Source organism: Delphinus delphis, chromosome 5, assembly GCF_949987515.2.
Source record: "Delphinus delphis chromosome 5, mDelDel1.2, whole genome shotgun sequence".
In the NCBI taxonomy this organism is placed as follows: domain Eukaryota; kingdom Metazoa; phylum Chordata; class Mammalia; order Artiodactyla; family Delphinidae; genus Delphinus; species Delphinus delphis.
This window is the reverse complement of record NC_082687.1, coordinates 9,862,435-9,880,056: the sequence shown is the minus strand read 5'-3', so window position 1 is coordinate 9,880,056 and position 17,622 is coordinate 9,862,435. Positions and strand designations below refer to the sequence as shown.

At 33.6% G+C, this 17,622-nt stretch overlaps 1 protein-coding gene across 4 annotated transcripts in view; it reads right to left on the bottom strand.

The window, feature by feature from the left end:
• CCSER1 (coiled-coil serine rich protein 1) overlaps positions 1–17,622 on the bottom strand; it is a 926,333-nt gene that overhangs the window by 767,680 nt on the left and 141,031 nt on the right. For all 4 annotated transcript variants that reach the window (XM_060011987.1, XM_060011985.1, XM_060011986.1 and 1 more), the window contains exon 2: positions 1,417–2,778. In XM_060011987.1, coding sequence (XP_059867970.1) covers positions 1,417–2,737 — 1,321 coding nt within the window. In that variant the 5' untranslated portion in view covers positions 2,738–2,778. The remainder of the gene's footprint in view (positions 1–1,416; positions 2,779–17,622) is intronic.

Sequence of the window (17,622 nt, the reverse complement as noted above, 5' to 3'; positions counted from 1 at the left end):
ACTTCCACATAAATCTTTGGTTAGTACTAAATAAAACAGTGCATGCAAATTGCTTAGCACATCTTTGGGCACATAGTATCATCATCATTATCATTCTTATAATTATACCACAGTTAAAGAATTAAGCAGGTATAACTAAATCCCAAAATACAAGCAAGGCTACCAAGATAAAAAAATGAAAAAAGTAGGCAGATGTGTAAAAGTGATTTTGTATCAAATGTGAAAAAATATGAAGACAGTTGGAAAATTAAGTCATGCATTTAAAACTGTAAAACTGCTATATTCATGGAGAGACTAGTTAGGTAAGTCAGATAAACTTATGATTCTTGACATTATATAATATATAATTTCACGGATTACAAATTTTAGTTAATATTTCAGTATTATTCTTAATGTTTTGGAAAGAGCCTGGGTCATGACATGTACTACAACCTAGTCATGAAGAGCCTGATCTTTGGATTGAGATAGCTGTAATTTGGCTGTGCTACTTACCAGCTGTAAAATTCCTTGGTCTCAGTTTTCTCATGTATAAAATGGGGAACATACTAGTGCCTACCTCATAGGGATTGTATCCTAAACAATTACTTATGAACTTTGTGACTTTGGACACATTACTTAACCTATCTGTGCTCCAATCATCTTGCCTGTAGAATGAGTTAGAATAATAGTAGCGATTTCAATCACTTCCAGATTCAATAAATTAATGTATCCAAAGGGCACAGAACAGTAAATGGACATATTGTTGGGACAACTATTAGTGTTAGTAGTAGTAGCAAAAGTGGCAGCAGTGGTAGTAGGAATCACAGTACAGAACAAAAAGAATAAAAAATGTCAAGTACAGCCAGTAGGTATTATATATTCAACAATTCTCTTGAACTGAATTTTATATTGAAAAACCATGTTTTCTGTTGAATAACAGACTGGAGTAAATCAACCTTCCCTCCCTCTTTCTGTGCCAAAACATGGATCCTATTTAATAATAAAAACTTTGTTAAAATAGGAAAAAGAATTTTAATTATACGTATTTCTTTTACAATGATTGTGTCTGGGCTATATCTATTCTTTAACTAAGAAATACCAATACTCTATCATGAACTATAAAAAAAGATGGCCCTTATCTTAGATAAAGCCACATTGCAAATAAAATTAATTTCCTTCCACTTTCTTCTGAGGGTCAGAATCTGAATTACACAACTAAGAAAAATAAGTAACATGGATGAATTACATTTTCAGCATGATACGAATGAAGTAAGTTTAAGCAGAGAAATGATTTAAGACAAATTATAAATAGGACAGAAGATTAAAGAGTGAAAACTAAGAAAAATGTAGTTTCCATGAGATAGAATAAGAAAATTGAAGAAATTATAATGAAAATTATAATTCATATCATTTATTATCCAGAGAAAATCATCATACCTTTGGCAGGATTTGCATCATATCCATATGATGTTTTGTTTAAAATATAATGATCACCGGAAGCGGGTATTATCCTTGAATCTGAAATAGGATGGATCCCTTTAACACGTTCAGCTATTGCTTTATGTTGCTCATAAAATCCAAGTTTCCTTGGGGAGCTTGTTGCCAACATTGTCTCACCATTTTGTATCACCATATGTTCTCCTCTTCTTGTATCTGCTGATAGATGAATCTCTGAGTCACTCGCATTCATAGCAGGTAGTTCAGTGATTTGCAGTAACACTTCCTTCTGATTAGCAGCAGAGGTTTCTGGTAAGGATTTAGATTCAGTGCCACACCGACCTTCTAACCTGTATTTCCCAGGAGACATAATTGCACAGGGAACAGTTCCCATAAGGTCTGTTGTCTTTGTAGCAGCAGCAGGATTGGGAGAAATCTGAGAGGTAGAATCACTGTGGCCAAAGTTGTCACAGTGGGATGCCATGCTTCCACTTTTAGGAAATGCATCTGCTTCAGACACAGAATCTTCAGTCAAGGCTAAGAACTCTGAAGGTGTCTGAGCTGTAGTAAAATCAGCAGAAAGCAGTGGAGATGGTAACGAGCTTCCCGCCCGTTCTGTTACATCCACAGAACAAGATGGAGAACCTCTTAGTAATACAGGTTCCCTCTCTTGGTACTGTGCCATTTCCAGTGAGAATTCAGATTGTTGTACCAATGAAATGGATTGGCTCTGTGGAACTGGCTTAGAAAATTTATAGTGAGATGAAAAAGATTTAGTAAGAAGCTTCTTTGTTGACTGCTTAACAGAACGGCGAGTTTGTTCTTCTGTGAATCCAGAATCATCCCCCTCACTTTTGCCAGAACTCAGGCAATTTATAAAGACATTCTTATTAGTCGAGTGCTCGTTTTCTCTTTCAAAATCCTCTGTCAAAGATCTTGTTATCTTCTTATTTCGTGAACTGCTAAAACCAACAGAATGTCTTCCCCTGGTTTTAGTATGTTCTTCCGAACTCGGTTTTTGCATACTGCTGTGACCAGGTTGAGCACCATTTGAAATACTAAGGTTCTGGTTGGTAGGTTCTTGCTTAGGTTCACTCCCCTTCTTATGATGGAAGCTAATGGAAGGAGTACGGAAGAGGCTCCTGCGTTTACCTGTGCTACCTGAGCTTGAGTTAGTGCTGGAAGGAGACGAACTGTGGACACCGACTGTATTACTGGAGGAGGGTGAAGAAGGAAGAGAATCATGTTTTCTGCTAATACTCCTTCTGAATATCGGCAACCGGGAGACCAGAGTAGATCGTCTTGATCTGGAGTCCCCCATTGGGACTCCAAGGCTTGCACTGCGATAGCCAACTTAGCAACCTGAGAAAAGACAAATAGAACAAGTTAATAGAAGTCAATTATAAATAAGACATTTTGAAACATAATACTGGTTTTTCATTCATGACACAGAATTTGTTATACTAAAATAATAGTAAAATTCTGACAAAGAATTTTCTGAATTTCTATGTAGCAAAATATCCAATCATTTGTATAGAAATTTTATAATGGTGCCACAACTTCACAATGACCAAGAATATTTGAAGTCTAAATTGTATTGGGAGACACGAGATTGCTATTCAAGACTCAGCCTTACTACTCACACCAGTTCTATAATTTGGTAAATTGCTTAATCTTAACTTTTTATGTTTATTTATTTAGATTTAGTAGGCATATGACAGCCACCATCAATGCTCTCTGGGTAAAATGCCCCACCACTGCCTCTGGTGGCCAGCACCAGATGTACCATGGGGCTCAACAAGTAATTGACCTGAGCTTAACAGAGCCACAGACCAGACGAAGGTATGACCTGACCCTAGAATCTCTACTCAAAGAAAAAACCAATTGGAACAGATACTTCCCCTTCGATTATGATTTAGTAAGTTTAGAGGTAATTAGACCACTGGAAGAGGAAAATAAACTACATCATAAAGGATCTAGAGTAGAGTTATATACAAGATAAAGTTATGAGGAAACCACAGCCATGAGTTGAAGAAAAGACAAATGAAAGCTAATTCAACTGGTAATGCTAAGACAAGTGGAGACTACATGCAGAGAAAAGCAGAAGCAAAGAAAATTTATGAACCATATTAATGTCAGGGTATTGATGATGAAGACAAAGAAGAAGGACGCGGAGAAGGTGGCAGCTGCAGTTCATTAACTGTGATGCACCACGTACTTGAAACAGGTTATCTCTTTTAATGCTTGTAACTATAGAAGTAGATATTACTATCGTCACTTTACAGCGGAAAGGTAAGTTGCCTACATCACTCAGCTGATAAGTGCTAAAGCAGGACTAAGAAACGAAGCATTATCTAACCACAGGGTCAGTTCATAATCAGCACGGTATATACTGCTTTCACTAGAGTGAAAAGCCAAGAGCTTAGCCTGCCGAAGGCCCAGATGTGTTTCCGTTTCAGAAATTACTAGTTGTATGGTAGATCTTTCTCTTACGGTGACTGCTATTTTTCACTGGTTTTTATAATGTGCCATGATTTGTTTCCTATTTTGTATTGTTTTGCTTTGTTTCTAAATTTCACTTAATTCCTTAACTGTAACGTGCACACCCCTACTTTGTCAACTTGAATCATGCTGTTTCTTTCTGTTATTTATTGCAACCAAAGCTATCTAACAATAATAAATACTACATAAAATGACAGGCCCTCCATTTTATCATTCTTGCAGATAAAGTATTAGATTGATCAAGTAAAATACTTTCATGTCCTTGAGGAAGTGTATGACAAAAACGGAAAATATTTTCTCTTTCACATACGCATTTTTAAATATTTGATATTTTGTTCTAAATGATATAAAATCAATTTGCCTTTCATGATTTTTATTGGATGATCTTTAACTGCACTCACTGAATTTGAATTTAAATCAAACTATGTGTGAACCACTTCTAAAACATTTAAGCATCCTTGCAAGGCTTTAGCTGAAGAAAGCTTAAAATACAAAGACATTTTAGTTCGTGAAGTCTTTCCTAAATTAAAACTATCTCACTTTCCTCCCAGCTTAGATGTTCTGAAATGGATACAAAAAATAATACAATTTTGTTTACACTTTCACTCTTAATAATGCTTTAATTAACATCATTCTCAGCTGTGATTTTATTTATAGGCAAGATTTATTTCCCTTCAATGCCCAGTGAATAATTTTGCTCTAATAAGAGCATTATCAACCACAATGATTTGCAGCTGGTGGTGAACCTATGGCCTTCAATGTATTCATGTCAAGATATTTACCACTATTTTTGAAATATCTTCAGAATTTATGTATACTGAAATATTTCTTGACCTTTTTTTAGTATTTCTTACATTTGTATCAGCAATCAAAAATAAAAGAGTGAATAAATCCCATGTCTCTTAGGCAAGTATTCAAAGGATTTAACTAATGAAAAATTTTCAGAAAAAAGAATTACAATAAAATTCTTAATGAAAACAACCAGACTTCCGTTTACAATACATATGTGCTACTAATATATCTGTCTTAATTTAAGTAAAAACATCATAGATACACAGAGATATTTATACATTGAATGGGATGACATGGAATAGATATAAAATCTATTGGAGATAAAATCTTTTGTTTCACTTTATCCACAGATAGTCTTTTAAATGAAGTTCTTATCCCAGCTAAATGAGAGAGACAAAATATCTATAGGTTGGAATTATCCATATTCTTTATAAAGACTTTAAAATCTATGTCTCATATTTCATTCTCCAATTGCATTGATTACTACTTGCCACTTTCTGTTCGCTTTCACCATCAAGGCATTAGCAGATGTAGAACCATCTGCTTGGAATGCCCTTCCAGTAACTGTGATGTGGTAAAATTCCTATTTCTACAGATGGTCCCTTCCAGAATGCCATCTCTGATCCCCCTTCCTACTCTCTTCCATTTTGGACTTAGCACTCCTCCTTTATGCATCCTCAAGTATTACCTTACATAGTAAACATCTGTTTATCTATCTGACTTTACTATTTTACCTTAAGCTTCTTTTTTTTTCAATTAATTTTATTTTTGGTTTCATTGGGTCTTCGTTGCTGCATGCAGGCTTTCTCTAGTTGTGGCGAGTGGGGGCTACCCTTCGTTGCAGTGTGCGGGCTTCTCATTGCGGTGGCTTCTCTTGTTGTGGAGCATGGGCTCTAGGCGCATGGGCTTCAGTAGTTGTGGCGAACAGGCTTAGCTGCTCTGCGGCATGTGGAATCTTCCCGGACCAGGGATCGTACCCGTGTCCCCTGCATTGGCAGGTGGATTCTTAACCACTGCACTACCAGGGAAGTCCCTACCTTAAGCCTGTTAATGGCAAAGGCCATTTTTGCTTTGCTTTGAGACCCCAGGTGCCTAATACACAATTAATACTTATAGAGTCAATGGATTTCATAAAATGAAGTTTTCACTTGAACACAACAGTATTTCAAACACAAACATATTTTCTGTCTCACTACCAAAAATGAAATGTTACAATTTTGAGGTTAATTATGTTGAATTACAACTTTTAGAGTCATGAGTTAACTAAAAGTTTTTCAAACTGTAAAATCAATATCTACAATTTGCTAACATTTGAAGACAGTGTTATTAACAAGCTGAATAACAATATATCATCAAATCAACAATGAATTTCTTAATTGGCATCGTTGAGAAAGATGTAAATTCTAGTTCAAGGGGTTTTATGGATCATTAATTTGTTACCTGTTTAATATTAGAGTAAAAGTAAAATACCTTAAAGAAGTAAGATATACTGAAAAAAATTATACTTTTTTTCTCCATAATTCCAAAGGCATTAACCAAGACATAAAATAACCTTGAAGGATTTCACAGCTATTATCTTGGAAACTGATTACCATATGCAAAAACAGGTATGTCTATCTGTGCAGGTAAGAGAAACAAAACAAAACCCCCTTAATCTTTTTCTTTCCTGTCATTTTTCTGTTATCCTAGAATTTGGACAGCCCTCATATTTTTTCACTATGAGCCAAAGATGATGGAGGGACCTGATGTCCCATATCTGAGATAGTAGTGAGTATCCTTTGTCTCTCTCCCAAAATTAGTGGTATATTATTCCAAAAACAAGCCTACACAAAGTACCCTTTACACAGACATGCAATCAGCATAAAAAAAATTTTGGTTTCAAATCCAAGCTCTGCCACTTACCAGTAGCATGAATGAGAACACAGATAATTATTTTATAGTGATTTTTCTTTAAGGATGGAAGGTACAACATCACAAAGAAACTTAACACTCTGCTTGGTATAGAGTAAATTTGCACTTTCTTCCTTTTTTAATGAAATGCATTCAAGCAAGTGGTGCATGATGTAACAGCACATAGAGTGATTATGAAAATGAGCTACTTTTCAAAATCTGCCCCAATCACTGTTTAAAAAATCATCAAAAATTTTGAGGGGAGGTGGAGGTGTATAAATTGGGGTCAGTGTTCTAACCCCTTATGATAAACATCCCTAAAGTATACATTTTTATTGGAATTTAAAAACAATGACCAATATTTGAAGTGTTTGTGGGGAATGTTGCATAAGTTAAATACAGTCTGTTCTATTCTCTCTGAGAAAAGATATCAGAAAATAACCAGGTAGAGCCTAAATGACCACACTTAAAAGAAAATCAATGATACATTGTGAAAATGGAAAAAAAAAATTCACAGAAACCAAATACTCTCTAGGTAACAACTTTCAACATTAAGAAAGCAATGGCAGAAAACAAATCATATGAAAACATATCAAAGGACACTGATGAATTTTCACCAAAATTAAATAGATAATAGCTTGAATAAGCTTCCAAGTCAATCTTATCTAATTATGTCATTTTGATGAAGATTTAAATGAGTCCTGATAGGTGTTATGGCTTAGCTGGAAAGCCCTCCAGCTCAGATTCTTTCTATTACAAAGTTCATGCAATTTACATCTCAATAATCTTTTTTATAAAATTGAAGTATAGTTGATTTGCAATATTGTGTTAGTTTCAGGTGTACCACAAAGTAATTCAGTTATATTTATATATTTTTTTAGATTGTTTTCCATTATAGGCTATTACAAGATATTGAATATCATTCCCCATGTTTTACAGTAAATCCTTGTTGCTTATCTATTTTATATACAGTAGTGTGTATCTGTTAATCCCATACTCCTAATTTTACTTTAACTATGATGTAATTTATCTTTAAATGTATTTCTAAAATGTTTTATTGTTTTCATTTAAATAAATATGGAACTAATAGAGGCATTTTTAACGATAAATCACTGACACACATGGACAAGGGCCACTTCAAACAGCAGGGTTAGTGAGGACAATATGAGATACATTAAAAGGATGACTGATGAGGACCAAGTGGGTTATTGATCGGTCACAGGGAAGAGAATGAGACTGTCAGCCAAAGATAGCAAGAGTTAGAAATCACATAATTGATTGGATATGTTTAATTAACAATTTATTAAATTTGCATATAATTTAGCCACACTGAGTACAGTAAGTTATTTCCAACTATAAAGAAGAAAATAATACAAATAACTGCGTATATCAGAAATGCTTGCTTATATCAAAATGATTTGACCCTAAAAATTGCATGTAAGCGGAGATAGATTGTCCCTTACTGGATCTGTAAATCAATAAATCAATCTCCTAGGTAAAAAGAGAAAGAGAGTGCATGGTGCTAAATTGCATGATAATGGGAACAGTTACAATAGGGAAGGGGAATATATTTCAAAGAGATTATTCTAGCAGGAATTAGGGAAGAAGATGCATTCCTTGTCTGAATTAATAGAAGGACAGGGACCATAATACATATTTAGAAAGACATGTAATCTTGAAACCCAGCCAGATATAATCTCAGTTCTTCATTGACCAGAAGAGACAACAGAGGGAGAAGAGAAACATAGAAAGAATGGATTTTGACCAGAAATTAGACAGAAGTTAGTAGTGAAAGAAGAAAAAAGTCTAAAAGTCATATCTACATGTGACTCAGGCTTAAGTAAATAATGAGACTACATTTATAATTAACGTTATAGTTTATCTTCTGGCATTTATACACAATGAATGCATAACTGTTAAGAAAGAAGACTCTCATGCAAAAATATCTCGATTTGAATTCAGCATTACACCTAAGAGCTGTGTGACTTTAGAGTGGCTTAAAAAGTTATTTAACTCCCTGCGCCTTCATGAGGATAATAGTTGCAACTACCTTAAAGATTTTGTGATGATCTAATAAGTAAAACCAAAAAGCACTTAGAACAAGGTCTAGCACATGACAAATGTTTAATAACTATAAATTATCAAGAAAAATTAACCATACTTGTACTATTTCACAGCCAAGTACACTTTAGTTAGCTTGTAACCTCCCCCAACTTCTCTCAGCTGAAGTTCTAATTCTGTCTACTAGTAGACAAATAATACTGTCATTTCCAGTCAATCTTGAATAGGACAAAAAGGAAGGTTAGAGGCCAGAGTACCCATATGTCAATGGGCTTGGGGCTTGGAATTAATATCCTAATTAATACACATATATTAATACACATATATTCATTTCAATTTTTTATTAAATATTAAGTTCACTTATTCAGTATTATTTTTTTTACTTTCAACAAAATAATCCAGACTTAAAGAAGCAAATAACTAAAATATTATGAATATGCAAAGACTGTCTCAGACCCTGAACATGATTCTCAGAAGAGTGAATTTGATAAATTTGTTGAACAATGAAAATGTCATAACAAGTATGCAACTTTAGAGAGGATAGCACACATCCAAAAGTATATATGTTTGTTAATAAAGAAAATTTTATTACTTCTTACATTGGAGAATTTGGTTTGGTCTTAAAATATTATTTTGGAAAAAAAATTCCTTGCAATGTTGTAGGTTAGGTTTCTTAGAAGCAGAGCCTAAGCAAGGAATTCTTTTTTTTTTTTAACATCTTTATTGCAGTATAATTGCTTTACAGTGGTGTGTTAGTTTCTGCTTTATAACAAAGTGAATCAGCTATACATATACATATATCCCCATATCTCTTCCCTCTTGCGTCTCCCTCCCTCCCACCCTCCCTATCCCACCCCTCTAGGTGGTCACAAAGCACTGAGCTGATCTCCCTGTGCTATGTAGCTGCTTCCCACTAGCTATCTATTTTACATTTGGTAGTGTATATATGTCCATGCCACTCTCACTTTGTCCCAGCTTACCCTTACCCTCCCCGTGTCCTCAAGTCCATTCTCTACATCTGCGCCTTTATTCCCGTCCTGCCCCTAAGTTCTTCAGAACCACTTTTTTTTTTCTTTTAGATTCCATATATATGTGTTAGCATATGGTATTTGTTTTTCTCTTTCTGAGTTACTTCACTCTGTATGACAGACTCTAGGTCCATCCACCTCACTACAAATAACTCAATTTTGTTTTGTTTTATGGCTGAGTAGTATTCCATTGTATATTATGTGCATGTCTTCTTTACCCATTCATCTGTCGATGGACACTTAGATTGCTTCCGTGTCCTGGCTATTGTAAATAGAGCTGCAATGAACATTGTGATACATGACTCTTTTTGAATTATGGTTTTCTCAGGGTATATGGCCAGTAGTGGGATTGCTAGGTTGTATGGTAGTTCTATTTTTAGTTTTTTAAGGAACCTCCATACTGTTCTCCATAGTGGCTGTATCAATTTACATTCCCACCAACAAGAGGGTTCCCTTTTCTCTACACCCTCTCCAGCATTTATCATTTGTAGATTTTTTTTTAATGATGGTCATTCTGACTGGTGTGAGGTGATACCTCATTGTAGTTTTGATTTGCATTTCTCTAATGATTAGTGATGTTGAGCATCCTCTCATGTGTTTGTTGGCAATCTGTATATCTTCTTTGGAGAAATGTCTGTTTAGGTCTTCTGCCCATTTTTGGACTGGGTTGTGTGTTTTTTTTATATTGAGCTGCATGAGCTGCTTCTAAATTTTGGAGATTAATCCTTTGTCAGTTGCTTCATTTGCAAATATTTTCTTCCATTCTGAGGGTTGTCTTTTTGTCTTGTTTATGTTTTAGCAAGGAATCCTTATTCAAGCAATTTATTAGAGAATTACTCTCAAGAGAAGGTAAGGAAAGAAGGCATGATAGAACAGGGGTAAAGCTAATCAGGGATGTGGCTGAAAATGACATCTAGCTTCAGATGAATCCCATGGGATCTGGAACACTTATTGATACCTCGAGACAGTGGCAGGTCCTCTGTATTCCATGCCAGTCAACTATTTGTAGATTTCTCTAAGGAATGGGAAAAATATTTGAAACATATAAAACTGGCAAAGGATTGATATCTGGACTATACAAAGAATTCTTATAAATCAGTAAGAATAAGACAATTCAAACAGAAAAATAAATGGGCAAAAAATATGAACATGCAAATCCCAGAAGATATACAAATTACCAGTGAATATATAAAAGCATATTGAAACCCATTAGTAATTAGAGAATATAGAAAGAGCTCCTACAAGCCAGTAAGAAACAGACAACACATAGGAAAAAAGGTAACAAAGAATATAGACAAGAATTTCATGGAAGAAACACAAATCACTAATCAACATATGAACAGATATTTAACTCCATTATTAATCAAGAAAACCACAGATACTATTTTTCACCTATAACATTTTAATACTAAATAATATCAAGTTTGAATGAATGAAGGAGTACCTATAGACACTTATGAAGGAGTCCAAATTGTTAAGATCATTGTAGAAAATTATGTATCAAAATATCAAAGTAAGTAATTTCACTTCTCAGCATTTACCTTAGAATAATACTCACATATCTGCACACAGAAACATGAGAAACATATATAGAGACATTCAAGGCAGGTTTATAACAGTTGAAATTAAAAATAATATAAATGTCCATTAATAGGAGACTTGAAAAAGTAAAATATGGTATTATCTATTCCACAGCATAACAGACAAGAACTAAACACATAGGGTAAAAGATATCTGACAAAAAAATTTCCAAGGCATTTAATTAATAAAATCAAGTACCTAACTGATATGTTATATATAATTTATGTAAATTACAAATGTATTATGAAACTTTTTAAATAATAAATATTCTACAGATACATATGTGTGTAAATGCATAGGAAAAAATCTGGAAGGATGTACTTCAAAGTGTGAACAGGAATTATCCTTGAAGAGGGCTTTTGTACTGGGGGTTGTCATCAATGGGGGCACCAATGTAACAAATAATATGAAGTTTCAACAATGAAAATAAATTCATGAATTACATTTATAATTAAAACTTACAAAATTCAAATTAAAATAGTATAAAAACATATGGCCTATCAAAATTACATAATAATAGGCATGTAAATGTGTTAAAAGTAATTTGAAGGGTATACAAAAATAAAGTAGCTGCCTCTGAAAGAGAATGAGAATGTGGGAAATTATTTTTATAAAAATAATCTGACCAAATATGACAAAATACAAAAATCAATTCTGAGTGTTTTAATAAACTCTTCAAATCTTTTAAATTGTAACACGAAGTATTTAAATAAATAAGACTTACAGAAGTGCCAAGAATCCTTACATTAATATAAAGACTTTGTATTTTTCATGAACCTACATTCTTAACACTAAAATTCATGTTTTATGTGACCATCAGTCCAAAATGTATGTTTATAAATTGAAACTTACTTTGTAAAAACTCAAATTCTATTTCATTTCACTATTGAAAGCTACTTCCATCCTTTAAAAAAAATTCACTATTCCTTTACCATATGATAATTCATCTAACTGTTGTCAGTGATAGTTCAGACACAAATAATTTGTTCTAGGCTTTTCACAATCTTTTTAATGTTTTAGTATTTCCATAATACAAACATTAAACCACCACAGATTATATAGTTGGCTAATAAACTGGAATTATATGATTTGGAAGCATGTGACATTATGACTTTTACTCATTAACAATAAATTGATGCCATTATATAATTCTTTCAAAGGCTAGTAAACGAACCAAACAAGTCGGTTATTAGTTCAAAGGAATGCTTCATTTATAACAGTTTATTTGTTTTCTAAATACTAAAATCACTGAATTTGCCTCAAATTTTATTTTTTTACTAAAAAGAAAATGACCAAGTTTAAAATAAATAACCTGTAGTTGTGCAAACATACCAGCAGAGGGTGCAGAAGATCTTCCTTTTTAGCAACAATTTTTTTTCTTGTAACTTTCAAAGCCAATTTAAGATTTATTGGGCAGTTGATTAAAAATATCACAAAGACTTTTATGTAAATGAAAAATTAAAGTCTTAAAGTCTCCAAATGCACTTTCAAATTAAATCTTTTTTTCTAGCAAAAATAAGAGTTTTTTAGTTTTTAACTTTTACATAGACTACATTAATAAGGCATCTGTTAAAGGAAATTCACATTCATATATATCACTTCAAATTTATTATTTATTTGCCAATAGTTTTTCATTGTTTTTGAAATAACAGTAGATCATATGTTGCTTTGTAGGGAAAAAATTAGTGCAAAAGGTGGATGAAGCTGGTAGCATATCTTGTTCCTGTTATATGTTGTAAATATCTATCACTTAATTTAAAAATTTTTCTTACAATATTGCACAGAGCAGCTCATGGTCACAGACACAAATATGAATAAGGAAAATTATGTATCAATGTAAGATAATACAAAAACTGGAGGAAAAGAATTTTTGAAATACAAATTAGAATATATATTAGGAGATTAAATTTAAAAGTTAATACACTCAACATTCATAAATATGTGTATGTCTGGGTCTGTGTACAAAATATCAGTAATACAGACACTTGACAATACAAATCAGCATATGGAGTAATACAGAATCGAACATTTCAATGTATGGTCCAGTTCAAATATAAATATTAGATGAATAAACTGAAAGTCAGTATTGGTCTGGTAAGGGGGAAAAAAAGAAACGAGTATATCTGCAAATCATTACTGCCTTGCTTTTGTTATAAATACTGTTGTAGTTGTATTCTTTATGATACAAATGGTAGCGTATTAAAGAATATACCAATTTCCATTCAGTTATACGTTGGCTTGAAGTACAAATTCTGTCAGAATCATTTTTAAAACAGAATCTTAGATTTGTCCTTTTTTTAAGTGTTGTTTCTGAACTCAACATATAATGGTCACATTCAGCAATGACATTGTTTCACAATATATCTGTGGATCTAATTTCTCTTGAACTGCTTCCCCATTCATAAAACTAGAGGACTGAATAGATGAATTTTGTGAGGCCCTCTAATTCATTAAAATACATGCACAAAATCTGTGAAATGCAGGATACATACACACACCTGACAATAAAATGTCATTCTGAATATCATTTTTTCTAGTTCAAAGTTAATAACAAACTAGATTCAGTACTGTCCCATAAATAGGAAGATAAAAATAATGTCCCATTATAAACAAACAGATATAGTGTATTTTATAAAAAAGAGAGCAAAAGTACATCTGGGAATGCAGTCTGTTTGTTACATGATAAAATTAGAAATATGATAGTAAGTTTCTTCCACTTACCTTGTATTTGCCTATGTAATCACTGAACTTGACTAAATTATATACAAATTTTCAAACTTTCATTATTTAAAATTCTGGTTTTTGTAATTCATGAATTAGAACAGGGGTATAGATTTTAGAATCTAGGGGAAAAAGAGGCATGGCTTTTATTTCACATGATATTTTAGTAATAAAATCCTCAGATATAATATAGTATCAGATTGAAATTATTTCAGATTATGTTGAGATAAATTTTAAATTGGTAGAAAAGCCTAATATTAAAACAATTAATAGATTTACTCTAGATCCGTAAAATATAATTAAAAGATTTTATTAAATGTATTAAAGCATGTTTTATTCCCTAAGTTGTTAACTTAAAATTTTATTTATTTTAGGAGGAATTATATAACATATATTACAACAAAGGGACATAATAAATTAAGCCCGTTTCTTTCTTAAAAAAAAAAAAAACTTAAACTTTGTTAATAAATTTACTAAGTTGTCTTGTGAGACTATGGTCCCACATCAAAGACCGCCATAAGGAATGACTAACTGATACTGAATGTATACTGAGTTATACTGTTAAATTTGATAGAACAATTAGTAAAAAAGAACCCAGGAGAGAAGGACCTATGCTTATGCCAAAAGGGTTCTAGCTGTAGTAGCTGGTAGCAAAGGCGATGTCCCTGACTTGAGTTGCCACTACATGGAGATTTTGCATCTTGGAAATTGTGAGTTCTGCTTTGGTGAATAACTACTGAATAGAATTTGACATTTGGAAGACGTACTTCTCTTTGAGGATGAAGAAACTGAAATCCAGATTGGTTAAGTACCTCATTCAAAGACAAATAGCTGCACTAACATTTATAGAGCTCAGTGTTCCTGATAACGGAATTAACTAATCCAAACAAAAGTAGAGACTCTGTCATTGCCAGAGACATGTCCTTATTTAAAACAAACAAAAAGATTCTGGCTCTATAAGCATCTGATACATCTATATAATATTGTTACCATTTTTGTATAACTTTAAAATAAGTTTTCTCTTCAAGAAGCTACATTAACATAAAAGATTTTTTGTTTCCCTTATGTGGTTTTTTAAAAAATTTAGTCACATATCACTGGAAGAGGTGACCTCACATTTAGTGAGTGCATATGTTATTTCATTTTAATCCTAACAACTTTGTTAGGTAACTATAATTATTCTTATCAGATAAACAAATGTGGGGTCTGAGAGGTAAAGCTGAGATTTGAATCATGTATTTATGATGCTGAAGACAAATTGTGAATTCATATCTTTCTGCCTCATATTATAAGATATTAAATGACACTATTCTTAATGCTATTGCTGCACTAACAGTGTGTAATTGGGAGAGGCTTAGTATTCCAAATCAGTATTCCAATGACAGAGCCACTGCCAGGTATCAAGAGGAGTTTTAAATGACTCTTAAGTTAAACAACTGGTCACAGGAATATTAATTCTGCAGAAAGAATGCATCCATTAGCAAAGAACGTACAAAGTGTTGAGTTCACAAGCAAAAGAGAGATGGGGGCGGGGAGGGAGGCAGGAGAGAAAGAAATGGTTGTGTCATCCTACAGACTCTCCTAGGCCAACAGTTCCATGTCCAAGACTGAATATTAAACAAGGGCGTAAGTAGGATCTGAGAACATTTTGTGATTCATAATAAAATATTCAAAGAAAGGAGCAGCCATCCAAGATTAAAAAGAATAAAGAAAGAATGTCATACAACAAGCAGAAGGTTCCCCAGAAACTGAAATAAGAACCTATAGGGGCCCCTGCTTGCTTTGCTTATGGAGAAACCACATAACAGTATTTGGATACCATGTCATGTATATAGCATAGAGTATACAGTATAAATAAATAATAATATAATGGATTACAGAATGAGGGTCAGAGCTGTCTCAAAATATTTTTTTTGGCTTCCTTCTCAACATCTTAAAATCTCGTTCTGGTTTTGTCCTGTAAAATATATAGGTTAAATTTCAGAATCCACATTTCTGGTTTGGATTCTGGTTTCTACACTCACTAATTTTGTTTTTATGTTTGTTTGTTTTAGCATCTTTATTGGAGTATAATTGCTTTACAATGGTGTGTTAGATTCTGCTGTATAACAAAGTGAATCAGCTATACATATACATATATCCCCATATCTCCTCCCTCTTGCATCTCCCTCCCACCCTCCCTATCCCACGCCTCTAAGTGGTCACAAAGCACTGAGCTGATCTCCCTGTGCTATGCGGCTGCTTCCCACTAGCTATCTATTTTACATTTGGTAGTGTGTATATGTCCATGCCACTCTCTCACTTCATCCCAGTTTACCCTTCCCCCTCCCCGTGTCCTCAAGTCCATTCTCTACGTCTGCATCTTTATTCCTGTCCTGTCCCTATGTTCTTCAGAACCATCGGTTTTTTTTTTTAGATTCCATATATATGTGTTAGCACATGGTATTTGCTTTTCTCTTTCTGACTTACTTCACTCACTCTGTATGACAGTCCCTAGGTCCATCCACCTCACTACAAATAACTCAATTTCGTTTTACACTCATTAATTTTGAAAAAACTACTTAATCTCCCTCTTAGCCTCAGTGTCACTATATGTGAAATGATGAAATAAACAGCACCTGCCATAACAGAATTAACTATTATGAGGGTTAAAAGAGCTAATGTGCGTTAAGTGCGTAGACCTGTGTCCAACAGAGAGGAAGCACACAAAAAATGTTAGAGATTTGTATTACTACAAAATTATATAAAGTGAATCCAACTTTTCTATTTCAAGAATTTGAAATAGAAACCTATCCATCTCAAGAATGTGATGCCTTGAATGGGAAATCTATTGAAGCAATACTCTTTCTAGAATTTTCTCTTAATAAGGCTTCTTTGCTTCTACGTGAGCTACAAGTTAAGACAGCATGTATCAGGACTTCCCTGGTGGTGCAGTGGTTAAGAATCCACCTGCCAATGCAGAGGACACAGGTTCGATCCCTGGTCCAGGAAGATTCCACATGCCACGGAGCAACTAAGCCCATGTGCCACAACTGCTGAGCCTGCGTGCCACAACTACTGAAGCCCATGCACCCTAGAGCCCGTGCTCAGCAACAAAAGAAGCCACCACAATGAGAAGCCCACGCACCACAATGAAGAGTAGCCCCTGCTCGCCACAATTAGAGAAAGCCCGCACACAGCAACGAAGACCCAACACAGGAAGAAGGAAGGAAGGAAGGAAGGAAGGAGAAAGAAATTTTAATTAAAAAAAGATAGCGTGTATGTGGATGAGTGTATATCTAAGTAGAATAGGATCATAACCCTCCACCAACCCTTAGGAAAAAGAACTGTACTGCTAGCCTGAAACTGAGGAAAGATAGAGACAATAAATCTGAACATTCTATGTGAAAGACAAACTCTCTTTTTGTTTTTCTTCTATTCAAGTGCATTTTATGCTGGGATTATCTTGAATAATTTTATGTTGATCACATTATTTCACACGATAATTTCAAACTTGTTCTATTAAATTGAAAATCTATATAATCCTTAGCACACTTTAAACACTAACAATTTTCCCATTAGTTTAAATATGGCAAAGGACGTATTTTTCTGGCAAGCTCTATATGGTGTATGTTCTTTAAACATATTTTCA